The sequence below is a fragment of the Tripterygium wilfordii genome, chromosome 4, assembly GCF_013401445.1.
Source record: "Tripterygium wilfordii isolate XIE 37 chromosome 4, ASM1340144v1, whole genome shotgun sequence".
NCBI classification, from domain to species: Eukaryota; Viridiplantae; Streptophyta; class Magnoliopsida; order Celastrales; family Celastraceae; genus Tripterygium; species Tripterygium wilfordii.
Window position 1 is genome coordinate 1397988 of NC_052235.1, and position 24177 is coordinate 1422164.

The window sequence follows — 24177 nt, forward strand, 5'->3', positions numbered from 1 at the left end:
TACCCTTGTAAATAATATTTTAACATAAAAAAAAGGATAAATTAGTAAATTAAAAAATTTTCTTTCCTTTTTTTTTTATCTATCCAAACATGAAAGAGGGAAAAATAATCCCCCTTTCCCTCCCTTCCCTTCTCTCCCCCTCCCCTCCCTTCTCTTCCTGTCCCCCCCAAATCCCTTAATCTAAATACACTCTAAAAATAGTTTGTTAATTAGTTTGGTTCTTATTTTTGTAGGACAAGTAATAGTAGTTGGCTATATAAGTCGTGGTGGCTAGTAAGTTAATTATCAATAAAATTAAATAAAAACGACGATTGTTTTTAAAACCCATAGTTTTTTCTCAACTCAACCTAACCTTATTCTTAATTATGTTAAGATCAAGGTTTTCATCACAGGGAAGGGCTCAGTTGTGTGTTGTTTCACAACAGACTCAATTTATGAAATGGAAGAAATATGTTTTTTTTTAATAATGTTTGAGATCCTCAAAAAGTGATCACAATTTAATGTGGAGTGTTGGAGGTAAAGTGGGTTTTATATGTTTGTTTTTAATTAATAGCTATTTTAATGTCACATAGATTTGAAGATTTTTTGGGATCTCTAACATTATCCTCTCTTTTTTTATCTTTGAATCGCAAAATCGCTTCGAAACACTATGAATTCTCCAAGATAAAAGGATTAACTTTTCAACCATATCGACTAAAGCTTGTTGGATGGAGTACTTGTGTTTCAAAACTATGGAAGTTTAGGACAGAATTTAATGGCAACTACATGAACGAGTACAGAACATAAATCTCGGATTAAATTGTAATTTAAAATCTAAAAAATCTTTTTTGCCGAATTCGTTGAGTTGAGCAAACAATCACCATTTTTGGACAATAACAAATCAGACTAAAACTAAATGAAGTAGGCTCGACCCTTTGGTAGGTTAGCTTAGGCGGCCCCAGAAACTAAACAAGCGGGCCGGACCAGCCCAAGATACTCACTGGCAACCTCAAGGCCGTTCCGGGATGGGCCGGGCAGGCCCGACTAGGGGTATGGGGGAAGGGGCGTAGGGTCCGGGTGTTTGTTCCAGTGGGACCTGATCTGAAAGATAAAACAAAACAAAACAAAACCTTCTTAATAAATTCATAAGAAAAAGGACTAAACTGAAAGAACATAGAATATCCACATTTTTTTTTTGTTATTGCAGAATTTGAACATACGAAGAAAAACACAAGAACGGAGAGCGAGCGAGGCCAGACTCTAGAGTCGTTCTACTCGGTCGATCTGCAGACTGCAGTGGAATCAACGAAAGTAAGGAAAGAAGAGAGTATGGTTATAGATTGTAGGGTTTTTTCTGTGGTGAAAAGGATTTCAAGGCCTCTGTTACTGCCACAGCGTTACCTTTCATCGGCGCACCGAGCTCACGAGTCAGTCTCATACTCCACCACTGACTCAATTGACACCTCTAGGCTCCAGAGTACCGAGATTTTCTGGGATGACATTGCAACTTCACTTCACTCTTGGTCTCCTAACAAAGCCAAGCTGGTAATTTCTCCTTCTTCTGCAGTTCTCTGTATGTGTGAATTACGATTATTTTAGCTGTGTGATCAATGGCCATGGTGATGATGCTGATTGCTTACTTTTCTAAGACATAATTTTATGATTATTGAAAAATTGGCAGACGAGACCCTAAAATCGAGTGAAAACCTTGTGCTCATATGCGTCACATTGATTGATTGTTCAGGTTTTAGAGCGGAAATTAGATAGAATGCTGAGAGAGAATCAGAGGGATCATGATCAATACTCCAAATTGATCTCTCTTTGTGGAAAGATTCGAATGCCCTCGCTTGGAATGCATGTGCTTAGTTCCATGGAGGCTCATGGGATAAATCCTACTTCTTCTGTTTTCAATTCCCTCATAGAAGCTTGCTTTTCTTCAGGTGATATGATCACAGCCTTTAGCTTGTTTGAGATTATGGTGAACTCAGAGATTTATAAACCTGATTCTGAAACATACGATACTTTCATATCGAACTTGGTGAATGTCGAGGCAATGCAAGCATGGGTCATGGCCAAAAAGGCTGCTGGCTTCTCTGAGAATCTTCGGACCTACGAATATCTCATCTCTGGTTGTGTTAAAGCCAAAGACTTTGACAGTGCAGATAGATATTATGAAGAAATGATATCATCGGGAATCATGCCTGACATACTTCTACTGGAGAAAGTGTTAGAGGGAATTTGCAAGAGGAAAAGTTTAAGCCGGGTCAAGGAGTTCTTGAGGATTTTGTTAGATGACGGATGGGAAATTACTGGAAATATGGCTGACAACCTTGTTGGGTTGTGTTCTCAACTTGGGAAAGTAGAAGAAATGGAGGAAATACTCGGGATGTTGGAGGAGTCCAATCAAGTTGGTGAAGGTTTGTTGAGGGTGCACACTGGGATCATAAGAATGTATGCCATGTTGGATAGATTGGATGATGTCGAATATGCTGTTGGAAGGATGTTGGCACTAGGGATGTCGTTTAAGTGCCCTGATGATGTTGAGAAGATAATCTGTTCATACTTCAGGAAGGAAGCTTATGATAGGCTAGACTTGTTTTTGGAGCATATTAAGGGCTCTTACATGTTTGAGAGATCTACTTATGATTTGTTGGTTGCTGGTTATCGTAGGGTTGGGTTAATGGAGAAGGTGGATTTGGTGATAAAGGATATGCAATTTGCTGGATTTCTGTAGCACAATGAGTAGAGATGCCTGCAGCCTGACTATGTTCTCCCCTGTAGGATTGTTCCCTAAGAAGCTGATGTTTGCTGGAGGGAAATCCTGGGTTCTACTAAGCCTTGAAGTTTGGGATTGAGTTGCACTGGTGGCTAATCATGCGGTACATTCATACCCTAAACATGTGAACATCAAGCAGGGACGGCCAACCTTTTTCCTAAAGATTGGGCTCCTTCTGAAAGCTTATCTAGGCTGCATCCGCGGTACATTCCTTGGTGTCAAAATTACATTAATTGAAGATTGGAGAGAATGATAGCAACTGATGCTTTTATGTAAGTTCATTCTAACTCTAAAAACTTCTCAACGAAACTTGGGCTTGGGTATTGTTGTGGTTATAATACCGCAGCTACAGCTGCTTTTTGTTCAACACTTTGCTTCATTGCAATGTCTGTGTTTGGCCTTTCTTTGCAGAAGTTTTTAGCACTAGAACTTTAGCTGATTTTGGAGTTCCAAACTACACAACATTGCAATGAAGGCAAAGCGACTCTCCCATGAAATCATGTGTTCAGTCGTAATTATATTTAATTGTTTTGTTAGAAACATATATGCTAAATGCAATGACATATTTGTATATCCAAATTGTGTGCTTGTATCGATGTTAAAGAAAAAAACCAGCTCTTCTGTGATCATATGAGAACGGCAAGCTATGGAATATCCTTTAGAGGTACAAATAAACTAGTTGGGTGTTGTTAATCATAGCTTGTTAGAGCACTTGCAATGGTGTTATTTTGTCTGGACCAACAAATATGTATGGGGTTTTGTGTTTTGCTGATGTGGCTGTATTGAGTTTTGTGTTTTGCTGACGTGGCTATATTGGGAGATGTGTTTTATATTGAAAGATTGTGTTTTGGTGTAGTTTATTGGGGACAACATGAAGGGCATGGGAATTTGTTGGCCACCATGTTGGGTGGGAAGGAAAATGTATAGGAATATGTGTTTTGTAGGTGTGGTTATATTGAGAGATGTGTTTTGTTGGTGTGGTTGTATTGAGAGACGTGTTTGCCTTGACTTTTTATGTAATAGAAGTGGGACCCAATATAAATTTTTGCTGGGCTAGCAAATTTACACTACTGAAGTTGCTCTTATTGTTTTGAATCTCTAAAGATACAAATCATGGAATGTCTGCATCTTTGAGATCTCTTCAAATCTATTATGCCTGTGCTTTATGCAGGGGAAAAAGAAAACACGACGTACCCTTACGGTTTGATCCAATTGCAAAGGAACCCATGTGGTTTGGAATTTTTGCTAAAACGTTCCTTCTCATTTGACTTCATTGCAAACACACTCCCCAAATTTCAAATTTGGCAGAAAAAGACCCTTAAAGTTTACCTATTGCAAACACACCCTCTGGTTTAGCTCAACTCTGTCGCAAATTTAAATAGCTTCGACGTACGAGTAAAACTCGCGTTGGATATCTAATCGTCTGGGCCATCCGACTAGACTTTTCTTTGTAGGTGGGACCCAGTGGGCCCCGCTGAATACCCGTCCGTGAGTTTTTGGAGTTTCTAAGGAAAACGAACTTCTGTTCAACTAGTGATGATAAACTTACTAGAGCTAAAAAGTTGTTCACGAGCAGGATTCAAACAAAAGTAACAGTTAGTATACTAATAAAACTGTAAAACATTATACTACTCTACATATGATTAAACAACCCACCACGGAGAAAAAGGCTCCAGCTATGAATTCTACCGAGATTCAGAGACAGAGTCTGTATTATGTGATCCACTTTGAGAAATTCCTTAAATAATACATATTATCGGAGGATACGATTGAACAATGTCGATGCCTGTCACTCCGGAAGATTCTTCGGCAACCACACCATCACCACCACCACTTTCAGTGGAGGCAGAGGCCCCCAGTCCTTCACCACCACCATCCACATTGGGTCCTTCAGCGTCTCCACCAATTCCTGTTGTGTTGTCACCCCCACCTACAAATTTAGCTTCCCCACCACCACCAATTCCAGTAACACCTCCTCCACCTGTCTCATCACACCCAGCGCCGCCAAATCCAGTTTTATCACCGCCACCACCAATTCCAGTTACACCTCCTCCACCTGTCTCATCACAACCAGCGCCGCCAAATCCAGTTTTATCACCACCACCACCAGTAACGTCACCGCCACCACCAAGTCCAGTTTTTTCACCACCCCCAACAAGAAGTCCAATTTTATCACCACCACCTGTGTCATTGCCTGCTCCACCACCTCCAGCCACTCTCACACCTCCGCCTCCAGTAAGCCCTCCATCGCATCTTCAGCCTCCACCAATACCACCAGTTTTATCACCACAACCTGTGTCATTGCCTGCTCCACCACCTCCAGCCATTCTCACACCTCCGCCTCCAGTAAGCTCTCCATCCCCTCTTCAGCCTCTACCAACACCACCAGAAACTTCTCCACCTCCAGCAGTAACTCCTCCACCGCCTCTGCTATCTCCACAACCCCCAACAACTTCTCCGCCTAATTTAACATCTCCACCACCGCCAGCAACTTCTCCCCCGCCTTTAGTATCGCCGCCACCACAAACATTGCCATCCACACCAAAGCCTCCCACTTCGCGGCCAATTATGAATGGAAGTCCTCATGTTATGTCAGGACACTCTCATATATCTACAGCATTAGTGATCGGATGTGCTTTTGCTGCAGTTGTTCTGCTTCTCTTATGTTGGAAAATATGCATTTGTTGGAGATCAAAGAGAAGAAGAAACCATGGTTCTTCTAAACACGAGAGAAGATTTCCAGACTTGGCACCAAAAGGTGAGATAGGTTGACTTTTCAATATATGATCAGTTGATCGCTAGTTTTTCTTTGGATGCGTATTATGTGTAGTTCCTACTAAGGATGGAATATTTGTTTTACTAATAGAACACATAACTGATGTTCTTGGTGCACATATGAATTCTACTATATTTTCAAAAGAGCATCCATGCCACTAGTTCTTGCTCTTTATTTTAATAATGTTGCTGTTACTTAATTTTGATTTCTAATTTTTTAAAGTTTCTTCACACCCAATTTTGGCTTTGACTAGTTCTGGAATCTGCGGAGTAGAAGAAACACTGTGCTCTTCTTGTTTTGTACCATTAGCTGCCCTTGATTACCATGTTGGTTGGTACTGGACGTTTAATTCCTCCCTTATGTTGCTGCTTATCAACTGTGTAATTGGATTCCTTCTATGTAGTTGATTGAATTATGGTGCTGAACATTGCCTTGAATTCAAAGGGATTGTTTTGTTTCGAGAGAATATAGTTACTTTTAAGGAGCTTGTCAAAATTGTTGAATATAATTGACTGATTTTCATTCTGGTATTTGTCGGCTTCAGATAAGCCTTATGGTGGCCTGTCAAATGGGATGCATGTTATCACGGTGCTACCAACGCCCTCTGCCCCACCTCTCCCAAGCAATATTGAAAACTCTGGTTGTGTGACTTATAAGAACGGTTTGCTACATCAAGCACGTGATCCAACCTTGGGATCATCATGTGCTGCTTTCACTTATGATGAACTTGTTGTGGCTACTAATGGCTTCTCAGAGTCCAATCTTCTTGGAGAGGGGGGGTTTGGATATGTACACAGAGGAGTCATTCCCAGCGGAAAATTTGTCGCAATCAAGCAGTTAAAGGACGATAGCCATCAAGGAGAACGTGAATTCCGGGCAGAGGTTGAGATCATCAGCCGGGTGCATCACAAACACCTTGTTTCATTGGTTGGTTACTGCATTGCTGGGCCCCAGAGATTGCTTGTTTATGAGTTTGTTCCAAACAACAACTTGGAGTTTCACTTGCATGGTAAGTTTCTTGCTTAGGTTAAAGTAATTTTGAAAGCCTGACGAAATGGATATCTATAAATTATCTCGAAACCTTTGTCACTAATAAACAGTTTGCCAACAATATATGCTTCACATATTGGGAATTTTTTTTTATCAAAAATGATTAGGAAATTGAAAAATATGGTTTATTGTTTAACTCGTACATTCATTTACTTAATGCTGTATTGAAAATCCTCTCTGCTGAGCTAGAACTTCTACCAAGTGCGGCTTTTACATACATACTTTTTGCCATTAGCCATCAATTCGAAAACTTATTGTAGGAAACATGTGTCCTGTTATGGAATGGGCTACCAGACTGAAAATCGTTATCGGGGCTGCAAAAGGACTGGCATACCTCCATGAGGATTGTGAGTTTTCTCAATGCATTCTCTGCTCTCTTTTCTCTTCTCGAAATTCACAAACATTCACATATTCTAGAGCTCTCTGCTTGTAATCACTGAAGTCGGGGGTTAACAGGAGAATTGTTTCACGCAGGTAACCCAACAATCATTCATCGCGATGTCAAGGCAGCTAATATTCTTCTAGATCATAATTTTGAAGCTAAGGTAGGACCAGGTTGTAACTTGGTGTAGCTTCAGGAAATGTTGATTCTTGGATAGAATCTTATGCAGATCTATATTACTCCATGTAGTTGCCTATTTAGTTGCCAATAACTGCAATAACTCATGAATGATTGAAGAACTTTATTTTCAGGTTTCGGACTTTGGACTGGCGAAAACTTTCTCTACTACCAATACCATCATTACTCATATTTCTACCCGAGTGGTGGGAACTTTTGGGTAAGGTCCTACCATTGGTTTAGCATTATGTCTGCATATTCCATTTTTGGTATAATTGGTCAGTTTTGCGATATTTTATATGTACTGTATTTTTCTCCTTTTTATTTATATTTTGGAATTATTCTGATGGTCTGTTTCCCGCTTACTAAAGCTTGAATATCCAATTTTGTTTTGTTCATCATTCGTTTGGACTCCGTAGACCTGATTTGATCTAATCTTGAAACTTTAAACCTTTATTATTTTAAGACTCTTAGTTCTGAACGTCAGCACCACTGCTGATTTTCTGATTACATTGACTACCTATATCTCTCTGATTCTTAGAATTTACAAGAATCTCAGCTCTTATGTTGCTGTGCCTACCAAAACACTGTAGGCAACATATTTATACTTCTCTTCCTCACCAAACACTCTCTTGCTGAAAGGTACTTGGCTCCAGAATATGCATTGAGTGGTCGTTTAACGGTTAAGTCTGATGTATATTCCTTCGGGGTCATGCTTATAGAGCTTATAACTGGACGTCCACCTATCAGTGCTACAGAATCCGAAATGAACCAAGGACTGGTTAGCTGGGTAAGTTACATATTTTATCTGCTACTACAAATCTCGATTTCAAGTTTCAACTTGGCCACTAAACATACATTGATACATGTGATTCAGGGAAACATGTTAATCCTACTGAATTGTTTAAGTGTGTTTTTCCTTGTTGCAGGCCAGGCCATTACTTGCCCAAGCCCTGGAAGATGGCAATTTCGACGCACTTGTTGATCCACGGCTAGGGTATAACTATAATACCAATGAACTTGCTAGCATGGTTGTTTGTGCTGCTGCTTGTGTGCAACAGTCGTCACTGCTTCGTCCGAAAATGAGCCAGGTAACAGTTGTTGCATACTTGCATCTTTTCTGTTTGTTCTGTCCGTATCTGCAAGTGTAGGCTTTCCTTCCTATCTTTCAGTCAAGGGTCAATTGGTGTACTAGTGGGTCCTTTAAAATTTGAAACTTGTTCTGAGCAGGTAGTCCGCACCTTAGAAGGAGAAATCCCTCTGAATGATCTATCTGGACCAAATACGCTTATGCAGAAGACATCTTTTACTTCTTGGGGTAGTGATACTGGTCTACAGTACAAGAACATAAAAGAACTCAACAAGGAATTGGAAAGACAGGAGCATGGATTCACTATGTACAGCGGAACCACAAGTGAATATGGTCTAAACCCATCTATCTCGAGTACCGATACCCAGCAACACCACGTGAGAACAGCTGAACAGGCCTAAAGCATCCAAAACCCTATATTCTGTTGTTGGAGCATTGACAACCAAATCGTAGATTTTTGTAAAGTTTCTTTATTTTGGTACAGAATTTTTCAGAGTAGTGACTGGAGAGAACTAAAACCCAGTAACTGCTCCATGGTAATACTCCAAGAAGTTGCTACAAGTGATGCGAGTTGTTCTTTAGAAACTACAAAGAATTACCATTGAAGTAGGAATTTATTTCTCTAAATGCAGCTTAACAGTCACTGCATGTTGATCATGTTCTTTCATAGGCTACAACAAAAGGGGGGAAAATGCAGAAAAGACACGAAAAAACTGCAGAAAATAATGTGTTCCTTATCAAGAAAGCACAAACAGCTAAATCTGAGAAGCACTAACAAAAGCAAAACAATATCATTATTGAAAGAGTAATGAGAAACCATTTCATCCAAACTCTTTCCCTATTCGAATCAAAAATTGGATCCCAGTAAAGGAATCTTAACAATGTTAAAGAAAAGTTATCAACTGTCCGAACCCCAACCATAAAAATCCAAGCCAGGGTTATCTGCAAATTTTATGACTTTAACAGTACTTTGTTTTCCTTTAATCCTCGACATGTATTGTAACTAACTATTGCCAGGAGACCTGCAATACACAAGGGAAGAAATCATCCACCTTGACCTTTTTGTTCCTTCATTTGTAGAAAAGATGTCAACCATTGCTTCCAAGGAGCATCCTGTTGTTGCTCAAGCCATGACAGAAAGCAGCTATCGACCAAGCAGAAGAAGTTGACATAAAGGAGTTGATACCTCACGGGCACAAAACGAAAATTTGCAACTTGAAGGATTGGCCATATACCCCCTTCAAGAATCAAAGCGGGGAGAAAATCCCTCTTCACATCTTCCTTGACCTGAGGAGCACTCTTTCCAGCAGAAAAACCCATATAAGTGAAGAAAACAAGAAGATCCAACGGTCCAAAGATAATCCCATCAATCGCTACTTTAGAAGCAACAAACCGCAAGGAATTTGGTTGCAATTGAAGTCGTGTCTTCATATATCGATCTAGTCCTTCATACCTACATTGGTTCAAATGGAACAACATCAAGACAAATCACATCCAGATAATATTTACATTAATAATCTTTGTATACTAATTCCATTCTTCAACAACAGGCCACCTCTACTGTTTCTTTTTAATTCAAATGTAATTTTAGTAAGGGGCACCAAGAGAGTGCAACCCAAAGAAGAAGAGTACATGTTGTTAGGTTACAACAAGACTGAATAAGAATATCAAAGAGGATGCTGCTCTGTCTTGACAATGAAAATCCGGTCATGTAGTACCCAGCTATCCATGAACTTGTCTATCTTGGCTTCTTTCTCAGAGAAGAGTTTGTTGTCTCTTTCCAACCATACCAACCAGCAAGTAATCACGGGATGGAAGGAAAAACTTACCAGAAGTGTCCGACTGGTCCAATAAATCCAAGCCCAAATAAGCTCGTCGTAGCAACTCGTTTCCAGTTAATTTTTAGCTCTTTCTCCTCCTCCTGTGGTTTACAATAGATGCAATAAATTAAATGAATAAGTAGATGACAGAACTACTGGGCACTGGCAAAAGACACATAACGTGGCATCATCATCATCATAAAGGCCTTCTATATCTAATAATGTTGCCACGTTGGGACACATCATTTGACATATGAAAGTAAATTGTGCTAATCACAAAAGTTTTTCTCTGTATCAAATGATCGACTTAAGTTGAACAATCAGATGGATGCCATATACAAACTCATAGGAACAAAGTACAAGTACGCTTAACTGGCAGGAAAACAACTTCTATGATCACCTTCTCGCAACATTAAATTGACTGCCACATCATCGGAAAACGGAAACTATTAAACTGACAACAAATACTTTTCATCATGCGGTGACCGACAAGAGACTTGGGGATTTACAAACAAGTGTTTGTGTTATTATAGGACAGGCTTGCCTAAAAGACGTTCCATTTCTTCTTTTCCTGCTTTGCCTCTTTCTTTCTATTCTTTGTGGATAGAATTTAAGCGAGGTTTTAAATGAAACCATAAGCAATACATCTGCCATAACTAGTAACACCATTAAATTTATATTGGTGGGTGCATATCTATGATGGGTTCAATAATTTCGAAGATTAGCAAATATAGAATACAACTCCCAAAAACTACTATGGAGTCAAATTATCAGTCATGGCCATTATATACTACCAAAATATTCGATCGTTTAATTCTTACACGATTTATGAGGCTAAATGCCCCCTAGACTTTAGGATATGTTTGATTGAGCCTTGTGCATTGAGTATGGCTTTCACGGCAAAAGCATCCCTCTCAAAGAAGCCACAACATAAACAACAATCACCTATGTTCCGCCCTTTAATCAATATTCCATAGATGAACAACAGCAATGTTCATACTCAATGACCAGAGCAACAAAGTGCAACAGCTCCGCACAGCTTATACTACTACTGATCGATGGATGGCAGCATCTTAACTACACGAAAATGTTCCACACCATTCATAGCTCTCCACAAGCTAATATATTACGTTTTAGGTTATTCTCTGCAAACCAAAGAATTCCTTTTAAATACATGATACCCCTCAATGAAATGCGCTCGGAGAGCAAAAGAAATAGAGGACAACCATAGATACCCATCTGGCCAAACAGAAAAACACAATAATGCTATCCCAAACAGGAAACGAAAAAGAAAAAACACATCTCCCCAATTAAATCCTAGAGATTAATAAATAGGGTAATCCTTGATGATTGCATTTGTACCTTCAACAGACGGTGCTTCTTGGCCGTGGAGTGTGTGATAGTCTGGGCAGCAACATCACCGAAACCCCAAATCACGGCTGAGCTGATCACCTGCGTCTTAACGGGATGCACCGCCAAGCAGTTCTGGTACCATCTCCACAGCTTCAACATTCTCTACCCCACCAAAACACAAAAACGAAGATAAAGAGATCTCGTTACACAGAGAGAAAGGAATTAGAGGATTCGGGGCCTCATGTTCTTTTGGTGTTTGTCTGAATATTCAGATTTACAGACTCGTTTTGAGGGTAATGAAAACAAAGGAGAATCTTGTTTTGCGGGAGTATTTGAGCTCCATCTACATCGACTACTTTTCTTCTCTAAAATAAATATAGAAAATAAAAATAAAAAAAATTCAAGACCAGGGTTGGTTTGTTTCCCATAGAGGGCAAGATCGTCCTTATATGGGAAGTGCTCCATGGGCTGCGACATATTATGGCCCAACCCACCTCACCCAATAAAGGTACGAACTGTGGGCCCCGAGCCTAAAAAGAGCAAGCTAGTCTAGGGCCGTGACATTCCTAGGGTAGAAGTGTAGAACTTAGAATTTCTAGCACTATACCTTTGACTTTGTTCGGCATTTCGGTGAGGTGGGCTGGGCCTGCAATAATATCTGAGATGATGAGGACCCCGTCGGCCCACAACCAGGGTGTTACTATAAATTTTAAGAAATACTGGGTCTTCCATGCTGATGTTGTCAAGGAATGGCATGGAGAATTACAAATCATAGTTTAGTTTTCTTTTCATATTATCTTTTGTTATAAGGTATGTTTGTTTAATTGAATTAGAAGCAATATGGAATGGCATGGCTCATGCATGTGGTGTGCCAACAACCATGGTCTATTATGTTGGGAAAATTCCCCAGGATCCTCCTTTGCAGCAATATCAATGAATCAAAGAATTTGAAATGGAGAATAAAGGTATAATCACAACACAAGCATTTACGTGGAAACTCCAAAATCGGAGAAAAACCACGGGTGTCATCAGAGACAACCAGAGAAATATTCACTATATGGTAATTTGTACAACCATACTCTCAGTGACATCTTTACCCAAAAACCTAAGAATACCCAAGAGAACCAAGAGATTATCATAAGTATATCTCTCACCAGCTTATCCTCTCTATACCTCTACTACTTGGAATTGCTCTCAGTCTCACACCTCACACTATTCCAGTGACAACTTCAGTTCCACCACAAACGCTCCTCCAGGTGATAACTCCACCACCACCACATGGACCCTACTCGGTGACGATTGTACCATCTCCGGACAACATCTCCCTCAACAGCTTCGCCACTCCAGATCTGGTGACAGTTTCACCACTGCCACCTTCTTCATCGTGGTGCTCCCACTTACTCTCTTATGTGAAAGTTGTGTCTGTGTCTTTGTGCCACACCCTGAACCAAGCTGCCTCAACTCTACTTATAGAGTTCATTACCGAAAGACCCGTCACTATAGTCCCCTCTCTGAGCCTCTTAATGCACCACAAGTCCTCAGCGCACGATAGAATCTTTCAGTGCGGAACACCTTAACACCTAACCTAGATTAAGACCCATTTTTTCGTCAAGACACAATTTAAGGTCGAACACTGGTTTGTGTCTGATTCGGTACATTTTGTCCTTGGAGATCTGAAGCTTGGTTGGGTCATAGTAGTCAAGCAAAATGAGTGTCGTGCCCTTGGTGAAGCGGTGGGTGTTTGGCTTCAAGATCAGACATGGCGCTATAGAGATTGGAGAAGGGGGTAATGGCATTGACCGAAATGTGAGAATTCTTACCGAGTTACTATAGTGAAACAAATAAAATCTTTAGGTGATTATTTTGAAACATTTAAACTTTGAGTGATTAAATTGAAAAATACTTAATCCTTTAGTGATCAAAAGTTGTATTAACCCCATGCCATGCATTTAATACAAGCATTGAACAAGACCACCCACTTATCTTTATTTGGCTCCACCAAACCGTCCATGCAAGCCAAATACAATTTGTATTTCTCAACATACACACACACACACATATATAATTATGCTATGCATGACATTCATTTCCTTCTAGTGGGTCCCACGTCTTTTCTACTTTGCCAAACTTTTTGATCAATATTAACACATTACTAGGTGCTAACAATAATGTTGTTCTCAAAAATAAAAAAAATATCATGCCATTAGTATATGCATATGCCAATAATCATGGTAGATCAACAATCATGACTTATCGAATTATATGAAAATCCGGTGTATTAATTATACCATATGATATTAATTCAATATAATATTAGAAAAATGCTTAAATTCTCACTTTCTCCCACCTAAACATTCCAAGTGTGTAAAATTACAAAACAGCTTAGATACCATAAAAATGATCATAGATTACCAGCTTAGATTCGGCTTGGCAATTGAATTACTGCTTTTGGGATTACTTAAAACCATCTACAATAAACCTTTTCATTACACTTATTGATTGGAAATAACTAGGAGTGTTCATTGGTATATTCGATTCGATTTTCAATGGATTCTCAAGTAAATTAAAAAAATTTTATTTGAGTTGTTTTTCCTTTATGTTTATGTTTTTAATTTTGTTTATTTTCAAGTGATTTTCGGTTTATGAGTTTTCCAATGTGACAACCAGACGTCTTTTTCAAATTATTTAATATCTTTCAGAAAATTAAAAGAGAAAACGCATACAAAATCAGTATACCAAACAAATCTTAATTTTAGGGTCCGTTTCGTTTATTTTCGGAGAGACAATTATAGTATGTAATTAATAATTAATAAAATACTAAAATTACAATTATAATTTTGGTAAAAAGTTGGTTAAATTTCTATGATTAAAATAAACATCTAAAAAACGAGAATCACATGGAAACGAACCGTGGATCTCATAGTTGAATTGAATCCACTTTTTTGTAAGAGTACACGTAGATAAGAACATCCACGTGGGTATGCGTGTGTGCATTATCTCTTGAAAGTCACGTGACTCATACATAAACAAGCTCCGCCAAGTCCATGTCCGAAACCAAACCCGAATCCTTCTCTTGGTCCTCACAAACTTTCCTTCTCTTCTTTGTCAGCGAACCAGAATTTCACACTCAACAATCAAAGCATTTATGATTTCTTCTCCGCACCACAACTTCTCTAATGTCTCGCCAATCTCGTAGGACTAGGGACCCGTAATCCATCATATCCACACAACCATTATTCTCGGGAACTAAACGCCGACAGAAACACCATAACAAAGTAGTTCTTTTTCTCTCTCTTTTTTTTTGAAATTCAAGATTTGTGAGCTATTTTGAGGGGCAAGTTTCGACTCTGCTGGTCAAATTTGTGTTGAATCAACGTATTCTCTTCAGAGAAAACAAAGAAAAAGTGTTTGGGTTTGACGATCTGATGGCGGATTTTGGACCCAAATGGAAGGTCTTGAGGTCGGTATTGATGGTATTTTTCAACTTTGGCTTAGCTTTGGTGTTCGTAGAGGCCGAGAGAGGCTTGAAGCTTCGCGAAGAGGTTACGGGATTCAGTGGAACAGAGGATTCTGCAGCGAGTTACCTTCTCAAAGCAGTAAATTTCTTTTGGAAATCTGATCGAACAGGTTATCAGCATGTTTGGCCGGTAATTCCAACATTTATTCTCCTCATTAATTCCCATCAATACACAGATTTTTAACACAGATTATTAGCAATCCTCTGACAGGTTCTGGTTGAATTTAGATTTTTTTAGATGTTAATGCGTTAAATTATTAAATTAGTATCTTTGACTCTTCTTTGCTTTTTGACAAATTGCAAGTGAAGAAACTGTCTTAGTCAAGTAGAGTATATCAAAACAAAACTTGTCATTGTTGAGATGATATCAGCATGTGATCCAACCTTTTTTTACATAATTATTTAATTTAAGCTTGTCTTTGGCTCATTACTTCGTCACTGAATGAGGTTTTGAAATATGTTAAATTTGTGTGGTAAAATTTACAGGAAATGAGATTTGACTGGCAAATTGTGGTGGGTACCATTGTTGGATTCTGTGGAGCAGCATTCGGGAGTGTTGGTGGTGTTGGTGGTGGTGGCATTTTTGTTCCGATGCTTAGCCTGATTATTGGGTTTGATCCAAAATCAGCAACTGCAATTTCAAAATGTAAGAGATAATCTTGAATCTTTGTTCTGAAAGACACTCAAAATTGACAGAAAGCACATAATAAAAAATTTGCAACTTGCTTATCATAAAATATATCTATATATACAACTTGCATTCTTTCTTTATTCTGATGGCTGTCCCCACTTGATTCCTATTGCGAAAAGTTTCTTCTTGTTTTATGGTTAGCTCAAGTGTGGCGAGTTATTAAATCTTTTTATGAACTTTTTCAGTGCAGAAATCATGTACACTTTTGATCTTTTCATTTTAGTTTTTAGTTTCTTTCTATATTAGCTGGTTGCCTGGTTTTGCAAAATTTTCTTTGAAACTGCTTTACAACCTACAAAAAAAGTTAAATGGCAGTAAGCCACTATTTACCATAACAATATGGTTTAATAAACAGAAATTGATGCTTCTTTTCTTATCTCAAAACTTATTGACAAGCTCTCTCAAGAAATCATGAACTGCGTTTAATGCAGAAAGTCACATATTCTGTTTGTTTTATGCCAGGCATGATCATGGGTGCAGCAGCTTCAACTGTATACTATAACCTTAAGCTAAGGCATCCTACACTTGATATGCCTATTATTGACTATGATTTGGCTCTGCTAATCCAACCAATGCTAATGCTGGGAATTAGCATAGGAGTTATTTTCAATGTGATATTCCCTGACTGGATGGTCACAGTTCTACTTATCATTCTCTTTATAGGTAATGCTCAATTCAGATTGTCAGATTTCGTTACAAGATCATTGTGTTCTACCATTTATTTCATTTACTGGAATGGTTTGCAGGCACGTCAACGAGGGCGTTCTTCAAGGGTGTTGAGACATGGAAAAAGGAAACCATAATGAAAAAGGTATCTCATGCATCAACCCACTGAGATTTTGTAATTATCTGTTACCACGTTACACTAGTGTTTATTTTTTTTTTTAATGCAACCCTAACAAACCAATACTGATATCGAACCATTTCAATTTGACTTGTTTTGCATGATAATTAGGAGGCGGCTAGGCATTTGGAGGCTAATAGTGAGTTTGTTTTGTTTTAGTTATACTTTTATCAATGTGGGCACCTTCTTGTTTTCTCTAAAATGACCATATCAATTGTTCCAATTATATTTCAGATGGTGGTGGTCAGGAAGTGGAATACAAGCCCCTCCCCGGTGGCCCTCAAAAGGACACCATAGAACCAGAGGTTGTTCAGTATTCTGAAGCAGCTAGACTTGTTTGTTTATTTAAATCTAATTTATTGTGATTATTGCAGGTATCAATTATCAGAAATGTTTATTGGAAGGAACTTGGACTGCTTGTTTTCGTTTGGCTCGCATTCCTTGCGCTTCAGATAGCTAAGGTTTTGTTTCTCCAGCTGTTTTACTGCTCAAATTGTTTATCTTGTTGTGTTTCTACTTGCGTATATCATATCAAACCTAACTCGTCAATGAATTTTTGGAAACAGAGTTATACTTCTACTTGTTCGACAGCATATTGGATATTGAACTTGCTGCAGGTACATTCTCTCGACACAAACAGTTCTAATTGCTCAATGACCTGATGCAACTTATAAACTAAGACAATCAAAATCTGGTCTGATATGGCGGTATTGACGTTCCATGTACGTGTTCTTTAGATTCCAATCTCTGTAGGGGTATCAACTTATGAGGCAGTAAGCCTATACAGAGGACAGAAAGTGGTTGCATCCACAGGAGATCAAGGCAGAGACTGGAAAGTTCACCAGCTTGTGACCTATTGTGCATTTGGTGTACTCGCTGGAATTGTTGGTGGACTTCTTGGACTAGGTGGTGGATTTATCATGGGTCCGATGTTTTTGGAACTGGGTGTCCCTCCTCAGGTGAGTTTGTTTCTTTTTTCTGTCACAGTCAAGGAAAAATGATATAATACGAACCAAATTGATACGGTTGAGTTCAGTAATTCGGGTTTAGTCAGTTTTTCCATACATAATCTTACATAATTAAGTGAATGTGACTTAACTACTGTGCAGGTCTCAAGTGCCACAGCAACATTTGCAATGACATTCTCTTCATCCATGTCTGTGGTAGAATACTATCTTCTGAAACGTTTTCCGGTTCCATACGGTGAGTGAGTGGCTGATTGCTCAAACACATACACCATTTACATGATCTCCATGGCAACAGACTTACGTGCTTTCAATTTTGTTATCGCAGCTCTCTACTTTGTGGCCGTAGCCACATTTGCTGCATTAGTAGGGCAGCATATAGTGAGACGGATGATCATTATGCTTGGAAGAGCATCACTTATCATATTCATTCTAGCCTTCACAATATTTGTTAGTGCTATCTCACTAGGTGAGTCCATTGATATATATATATACCACACTGTTTTCATATAACATTTCAAATAAATACTGAGTGAATTCTTGATACTAAGACTGTTGTCTCTGTTATGGCAGGGGGAGTGGGCATATCAAACATGATTTGGAAAATTGAGAGACAGGAATACATGGGATTTGAGAACCTCTGCAAATATGATGCATAGCATGTTGTTTTCTATTTTCCCTCGATACTCTCATTGAAAGCTCCAGTACCTAATCTTCTAATTCAATTGAAAGGAAGGGTCTGTGCTTGTTGCTGTCAAATTTTCAAATTGGGATTTCACGGTTTTTCATAAGTAAATGTTAACAGAATTGCATCTTAGTGGAATTTATCACTAAAAATTCCAACTTTAATAAAGATGAGAGCGACTAGAGATTTGACACTGATGGGTTATTAACTTATTAATGTTATGTGAACTTTATATTTTAAATTTTTGATCATGGGCTACTTAACTTTATGACTAAAAAGTGTTACTGTGACATCTCTTATAAACTAATGCTATCAAAGAGGACTATTCTTTTTTGTATGTTGATATGAGTTAACGATTCCCAAATAAGCAGCTTCCACACAAGTATTAGACTCATCACTGGTGTTTTGCTCCGTTCAATCCCACCATTTCAGTCCAGAGAAGCAGTGTGTGTTTTCTTTGGTTCTCATGCCCGAATTTGCAGCTCCGTGGATGATTTCTACGGAATTATATAGTACTAGGTCGATACCCGCGCGTTGCGACGGGTGTTATACTTTCCTTTGTTTCAGGTGTCTTTGCGGTCACAGAATTTTGATGTTCGCATAGTTCCCAATGCGATGCTCAGATATATCTTACTTCTATACAATGTATTAGATACTTTAATCATGAATGAATATAACTACATTATCAAAGATGTGCATATGTATATATTAATAAGAGCATAAATAAAATGACAAATCGTCTTGTGTCAATGCACAATTGTTTTGGCAACAATTAATCTATGGAGATACACCATCTTATTTGATACACAGCCTTAAAACATTAAGAAAATGATACTCACACAACTTTTCATCACTACCACAAGCATGGATTTAGCCCTCACCACAATGGCACAATCAAAACGCGATGACAGAGTAATTTTGCAATAATTTTGAGTTTGATTCACTTGATGAGAGTCATTTATTTGATCCATTTGATCAGAGGCATCTTCTGTTGTAATTTGAATATGAGTATCTAACCTGTATGGTAATCTTCTCATAAGTTTTTGCGAGCTCGTAAAGAACATGTAACCTGTACTATCTTCTGAAAAGTTTTTGAGAGCTCGTAAAGGCGAACAACAAGTAACGGGGCGTATATGGCACAGATTGCATGTGATAAAATGACATAACCAGCAATTATGGTTGTTATGTCCCTAATCTTTAACGGCAGAAGGTACCGATTTCCACAAGAAACGTGCACTAATAATGTTACCTGCTAATGGATTGACCAAAATTTTGAGAACATAGCTATTTCCTGATGAGCAGTACACTACTAATATTATTCCCTTGGTATGAATAATTAACCCATAACCTTAATAGGAAACCTTAAGCAACACACCATAAGTAAGATACAATAAAGATACGGATAAAACTACAGAGGAACAAATCAACATAATTAGAAATTTATAATTCAAGTTACCTACGGGGATTGTTTCTCTGACTTTATATCATCGCATCGGCACAGAATGCTTTTCATTGGGTAGCAGCAAAACATGTCCTAAATACAATCATATAGCAATGAAATATAATTATGCCTCTTTTTTTGTGGATTCTCTACCTTGAGTATCACAAGTCTAGCAGTTTGGTCACTCTCATTTTCTTTCAACTCCTGAGCCATCTGAGAGACCTGCGAGAAACATAGAAAGTAAACCTAGTTGAAAATTAAACAGTAGTTGAGGGTTATGTCTGCTTTAATTTTGTCTTTTGTGTGAATAGGAAAACACAATGGGAGTTGCCCGAAGTGAGATAATTCAAACTACTAATTAAACTTTACCCTCTGGTTAGCAGCTGATATATGTTGCTTAACTTTCTCAAGCTTTTTAGAGAGCGATTCAAGCATCTTTTCTGTCGCAACTCGAGCTTCATTGTATCTTGTATTATGGAAAAAAAACAGAATTAAAGAATAGAAATTTAAAAAAATATATTACACTCTTAATGATTCATTATTTGATAACACCCTTCACCAATTCCTTACCACTTTTTCGGATTCTTCCTTCGACTAAAAAAATTCACCAACCTCATTGCTGAATAGTCATATTCTCATGTTTTGTTCTTTAGAGTTTAGGACGAATCATTTAACTCACTTGAAGTTCATTTACATAGAAAAAATTGAGAAATAAATCCTGAATATGACTAATTTCCAGCACTTTGTGGGAAACCAACAACTGCAGTAGGTGTAAAAATTTCATTCAACCCACACAAAGAACAATAAGAAATTCAACCTAAATATTTGACCATCCTCATCAGGCAAAAGAAAAAGTAAAACTTATGAAATATACTGGGTAAACAAAGTCGAAACAAATGTATTTAATTTTGAAACTTGCACAAACCCAGTAGCCAGAATCCACTCCTCTACCAAAGAGCCACAAAAAAGCATGATGTCTGACAATTTGTGAATATTTTGTTACCATAATGAAGCACAGAGTTGGCGAAAGAGGGGAGTTACCCTGAGATAAGGAACGAACAACGTCAGCTCCTCTGCCACCGCAATCTTCAAAGATATTCTCAACAGAGCGAAAACTGGAACTAAAATGAAAACTTGACAACATAAAATAATTTAAACAGAGGTTTACCTACAAAAAACAGGAAGAAGCATGCCATTTTTTCCCAAACTCATTTAATGCTAAATGCACGTCATCTCAGTAGACCAATAGGAATTGATGACCATAATTGCTTTTTTCCACAAGACATGCACATTTCTTACCAATAATGTTGCAAAAAGAAATTTAACAATAGAAATAACAACCAACAGTGGAATATGAACAGCGTTTATAAATCTGTGAGAAATTCTACTGGTATCTTGGCATTCATCAAACTTCTTAAACGACATACCATCAGTTAACAAAAGGGAAAGGTAAACGACGAACCTATGAGAACCAACACCCACGGCAGCTCCTATCCAGGAGAATAACCAATCCCAGTGAGCATATTAACAAATGTGATAAAGGAGGAAAAGAAAATTTTAAATTCTACACAAATCAAAGTTTGATAGGTGAGAGTGCACTGCGAAAGTAGCATGATAGCAACTCTTTTTTTTTTGCACCAAATGCAGATGTGAGATTAGGAAAATCACTGTAAAGGAATTAACCACCACAACCTCGTCTTAGTTAAATGCGTGATTTTCATTCACCATGACAAAACTTACAGAATAGTGGCCCAAAAAAAACCCAAGCATGGAATTTAATGTACAACAACTGACCTTGAAAATACGGAGACTGAAGAGTGACTGCTGATAAAAAATCTTTGGGCAAGCTATGATCTACAAGAAGTTGACCAGAGAGAAGAATTGTACTATCAATTAAAAGCACAACAACAGTTTATACATAGTATTCCATTACAAAGATGAGCACTTGTGATAGCAGCCTTAAAATGGCACAAAATTCTTAAAGGGCATATCATGAGGCCAAAAAAATCAAGAAAGTCAAATAAAGGAACGATGATAACCAACGGCGAAAGAAAGAGAGACAGAGACTCAGCCAGCGGCACCCAAAAATGCTGGGAAAGGGACACACCAACTTTTACTTACCATCACAGAATGGGCAACGAACTAACAATCGTTTAATATAGAAATTATCACCCAAAATTCGTAAAAATGTAAACGAAAATTGAAGCAAATAAGTGTAATGAAGCTGCGAAACATATTTACATAACCGAACTCAAAACAGGTACTGCAAATAATAAGAAAGACTCTAAATAAATTAGTCCGACCATGTCGTCTCAAATATGTAAACAGAATCAGTAGAGACACAAACAAAACAATATAGCAAGTAAACTGCAACAGCTAATCCAAATGCGAGAACTGCAGTGGATAGAAGAAACAACAATTAGTAAAGACAGGTGAAAGTAAAGAAGTGGGACATCTGAAAATATAGATGGACATAAAAATTCACAAAGGAAATGGAATGCAAATTAGAGAGCAATGACAATCCAAAAAATCAACAGATACCAAGAGAAGATTAGCAAACAGTGAAACATCCGGGAATAAAAAACATCGACATTAAAAATCACAAAGGCAAATTAGAGATCAACAACAACCAAAAATCAACACAAACCAAGAGGACGTTCAAAGGCCAGACAATCGATAGTGGAAGATTAGAAACCAAAAAAACGGGAGTTCCAAAATGAGTAACCGAACCGAAACAACAGCGATGCGATGAAGAGTCGAGCTTCACCGAAACAACAGCAACGAAACATATAACTTACTGTAGCCGAGAACCAAGGTAAGAGTGGACTTAATTTTGAGCTGGGCACAATAACGAAAACATGGAACTGAGCAAGCGCAGACGAACCTGAGAGCATGAATCAAAGCAACGAAGACATCAGCGTCAACGAAATAAGTAACCAAACCGAAACAACAGCAACGAATTCAAGAGTCCAGCTTCACTCGGCACAACAGCAACGAAATCAAGAGCCGAACCTTAGCTGAGAACAAAGGTGATGCTCTATAATCGAAGAAGACAGAAGTGATCAGAATCCAAGCCGACTAAAACGAATAAAGAAAGACAACACATAGCAAAGGAGCTTACCCATGCTCATTCAGTGTCATCAATGATGACCCATCTCCAAGAAGACTCGCAGGTGAAGAGTCGAGCTTCACCGAAACAACAGCAACGAAACATATAACTTACTGTAGCCGAGAACCAAGGTAAGAGTGGACTTAATTTTGAGCTGGGCACAATAACGAAAACATGGAACTGAGCAAGCGCAGACGAACCTGAGAGCATGAATCAAAGCAACGAAGACATCAGCGTCAACGAAATAAGTAACCAAACCGAAACAACAGCAACGAATTCAAGAGTCCAGCTTCACTCGGCACAACAGCAACGAAATCAAGAGCCGAACCTTAGCTGAGAACAAAGGTGATGCTCTATAATCGAAGAAGACAGAAGTGATCAGAATCCAAGCCGACTAAAACGAATAAAGAAAGACAACACATAGCAAAGGAGCTTACCCATGCTCATTCAGTGTCATCAATGATGACCCATCTCCAAGAAGACTCGCAGGTGAAGAGTCGAGCTTCACCGAAACAACAGCAACGAAACATATAACTTACTGTAGCCGAGAACCAAGGTAAGAGTGGACTTAATTTTGAGCTGGGCACAATAACGAAAACATGGAACTGAGCAAGCGCAGACGAACCTGAGAGCATGAATCAAAGCAACGAAGACATCAGCGTCAACGAAATAAGTAACCAAACCGAAACAACAGCAACGAATTCAAGAGTCCAGCTTCACTCGGCACAACAGCAACGAAATCAAGAGCCGAACCTTAGCTGAGAACAAAGGTGATGCTCTATAATCGAAGAAGACAGAAGTGATCAGAATCCAAGCCGACTAAAACGAATAAAGAAAGACAACACATAGCAAAGGAGCTTACCCATGCTCATTCAGTGTCATCAATGATGACCCATCTCCAAGAAGACTCGCAGGTGAAGAGTCGAGCTTCACCGAAACAACAGCAACGAAACATATAACTTACTGTAGCCGAGAACCAAGGTAAGAGTGGACTTAATTTTGAGCTGGGCACAATAACGAAAACATGGAACTGAGCAAGCGCAGACGAACCTGAGAGCATGAATCAAAGCAACGAAGACATCAGCGTCAACGAAATAAGTAACCAAACCGAAACAACAGCAACGAATTCAAGAGTCCAGCTTCACTCGGCACAACAGCAACGAAATCAAGAGCCGAACCTTAGCTGAGAACAAAGGTGATGCTCTATAATCGAAGAAGACAGAAGTGATCAGAATCCAAGCCGACCAAAACGAATAAAGAAAGACAACACATAGCAAAGGAGCTTACCCATGCTCATTCAGTGTCATCAATGATGACCCATCTCCAAGAAGACTCGCAGGTGAAGACCATAGCGATTAATTGATGCATTAATGGATAAGCTCTGTCAGAGAAGAGATACATGAACTGACATAACAAAGCCAGATCGAGCCAAAGAACGACGTCGCTGCTTGAAGCCCACAACAATACGACGTCGTTTTTCCTACATAGCTGGCAAAAAAAAACGCGTGGCTACATAACTGTC

The 24177-nt window shown here is 38.6% G+C and overlaps 5 protein-coding genes across 25 annotated transcripts; 3 read left to right on the forward strand and 2 right to left on the reverse strand.

Moving 5' to 3' along the window:
• Positions 1 to 1153: 1153 nt before the first annotated feature.
• Positions 1154 to 3104, forward strand: LOC119997177 (pentatricopeptide repeat-containing protein At3g22470, mitochondrial-like). The gene is made up of 2 exons (XM_038844026.1): positions 1154 to 1524; positions 1724 to 3104. Exons 1-2 carry the CDS (start codon positions 1309 to 1311, stop codon positions 2711 to 2713), a joined length of 1206 nt encoding a protein of 401 aa, XP_038699954.1. The 5' UTR covers positions 1154 to 1308; the 3' UTR covers positions 2714 to 3104.
• A 1000-nt stretch (positions 3105 to 4104) lies between these two features.
• LOC119997176 (proline-rich receptor-like protein kinase PERK1) lies at positions 4105 to 8867 on the forward strand. The gene is made up of 8 exons (XM_038844024.1): positions 4105 to 5513; positions 6076 to 6540; positions 6842 to 6928; positions 7056 to 7126; positions 7275 to 7360; positions 7783 to 7930; positions 8070 to 8231; positions 8371 to 8867. Exons 1-8 carry the CDS (start codon positions 4532 to 4534, stop codon positions 8629 to 8631), a joined length of 2262 nt encoding a protein of 753 aa, XP_038699952.1. The 5' UTR covers positions 4105 to 4531; the 3' UTR covers positions 8632 to 8867.
• A 125-nt stretch (positions 8868 to 8992) lies between these two features.
• Positions 8993 to 11808, reverse strand: LOC119997178 (protein Mpv17-like). Its single transcript, XM_038844027.1, has 3 exons — positions 11413 to 11808; positions 10060 to 10151; positions 8993 to 9683 (listed from the first exon to the last, which is right to left on the reverse strand). Exons 1-3 carry the CDS (start codon positions 11560 to 11562, stop codon positions 9275 to 9277), a joined length of 651 nt encoding a protein of 216 aa, XP_038699955.1. The 5' UTR covers positions 11563 to 11808; the 3' UTR covers positions 8993 to 9274.
• Positions 11809 to 14433: 2625 nt separating this feature from the next.
• Positions 14434 to 18302, forward strand: LOC119996703 (sulfite exporter TauE/SafE family protein 3). Its single transcript, XM_038843436.1, has 12 exons — positions 14434 to 15050; positions 15407 to 15566; positions 16074 to 16274; positions 16358 to 16422; positions 16567 to 16594; positions 16690 to 16760; positions 16830 to 16916; positions 17022 to 17072; positions 17193 to 17414; positions 17565 to 17658; positions 17749 to 17889; positions 17994 to 18302. The coding sequence occupies exons 1-12, from the start codon at positions 14829 to 14831 to the stop codon at positions 18077 to 18079; spliced, it is 1428 nt and encodes a 475-aa protein (XP_038699364.1). The 5' UTR covers positions 14434 to 14828; the 3' UTR covers positions 18080 to 18302.
• Positions 18303 to 19392: 1090 nt separating this feature from the next.
• On the reverse strand, positions 19393 to 24101 carry LOC119996704. Of its 21 annotated transcripts, none has more exons than XM_038843440.1 (14): positions 23943 to 24086; positions 23834 to 23858; positions 23518 to 23705; positions 23409 to 23433; positions 23093 to 23280; positions 22984 to 23008; positions 22668 to 22855; positions 22559 to 22583; positions 22345 to 22430; positions 21341 to 21400; positions 21009 to 21036; positions 20588 to 20661; positions 19916 to 20012; positions 19393 to 19768 (listed from the first exon to the last, which is right to left on the reverse strand). In XM_038843440.1, the coding sequence occupies exons 7-14, from the start codon at positions 22675 to 22677 to the stop codon at positions 19744 to 19746; spliced, it is 405 nt and encodes a 134-aa protein (XP_038699368.1). In that variant the 5' UTR covers positions 22678 to 22855; positions 22984 to 23008; positions 23093 to 23280; positions 23409 to 23433; positions 23518 to 23705; positions 23834 to 23858; positions 23943 to 24086; the 3' UTR covers positions 19393 to 19743. The 21 variants fall into 21 exon arrangements, 3 of the variants coding, with proteins under 3 accessions (XP_038699368.1, XP_038699366.1, XP_038699365.1); XM_038843438.1 differs by having other exon boundaries at positions 20588 to 20667; XM_038843437.1 differs by having other exon boundaries at positions 20588 to 20679.
• Between the last annotated feature and the right edge of the window lie 76 nt (positions 24102 to 24177).

Excerpts from the sequence above, each read along its gene's own strand:
- LOC119996703 (XM_038843436.1), top strand. The coding sequence starts at position 14,829 with ATGGCGGATTTTGGACCCAAATGGAAGGTCTTGAGGTCGGTATTGATG. Across the intron at positions 16,423-16,566 it reads AGGAAACCATAATGAAAAAG|GAGGCGGCTAGGCATTTGGA; the intron begins GTATCTCATGCA and ends CATGATAATTAG. Across the intron at positions 17,890-17,993 it reads TGTTAGTGCTATCTCACTAG|GGGGAGTGGGCATATCAAAC; the intron begins GTGAGTCCATTG and ends CTGTTATGGCAG.
- LOC119997178 (XM_038844027.1), bottom strand. The coding sequence starts at position 11,562 with ATGTTGAAGCTGTGGAGATGGTACCAGAACTGCTTGGCGGTGCATCCC. Across the intron at positions 10,152-11,412 it reads AGAAGCACCGTCTGTTGAAG|GAGGAGGAGAAAGAGCTAAA; the intron begins GTACAAATGCAA and ends TGTAAACCACAG. Across the intron at positions 9,684-10,059 it reads GGACCAGTCGGACACTTCTG|GTATGAAGGACTAGATCGAT; the intron begins GTAAGTTTTTCC and ends GAACCAATGTAG.
- LOC119997177 (XM_038844026.1), top strand. The coding sequence starts at position 1,309 with ATGGTTATAGATTGTAGGGTTTTTTCTGTGGTGAAAAGGATTTCAAGG. Across the intron at positions 1,525-1,723 it reads CTCCTAACAAAGCCAAGCTG|GTTTTAGAGCGGAAATTAGA; the intron begins GTAATTTCTCCT and ends TTGATTGTTCAG.
- LOC119996704 (XM_038843437.1), bottom strand. Across the intron at positions 20,680-21,008 it reads GTGGGTGTTGGTTCTCATAG|TTTTCATTTTAGTTCCAGTT; the intron begins GTTCGTCGTTTA and ends TATGTTGTCAAG. Across the intron at positions 20,013-20,587 it reads TGTTCGTTCCTTATCTCAGG|ATACAATGAAGCTCGAGTTG; the intron begins GTAACTCCCCTC and ends CCATAATACAAG.
- LOC119997176 (XM_038844024.1), top strand. The coding sequence starts at position 4,532 with ATGTCGATGCCTGTCACTCCGGAAGATTCTTCGGCAACCACACCATCA. Across the intron at positions 6,929-7,055 it reads GGCATACCTCCATGAGGATT|GTAACCCAACAATCATTCAT; the intron begins GTGAGTTTTCTC and ends TGTTTCACGCAG. Across the intron at positions 7,127-7,274 it reads ATCATAATTTTGAAGCTAAG|GTTTCGGACTTTGGACTGGC; the intron begins GTAGGACCAGGT and ends CTTTATTTTCAG.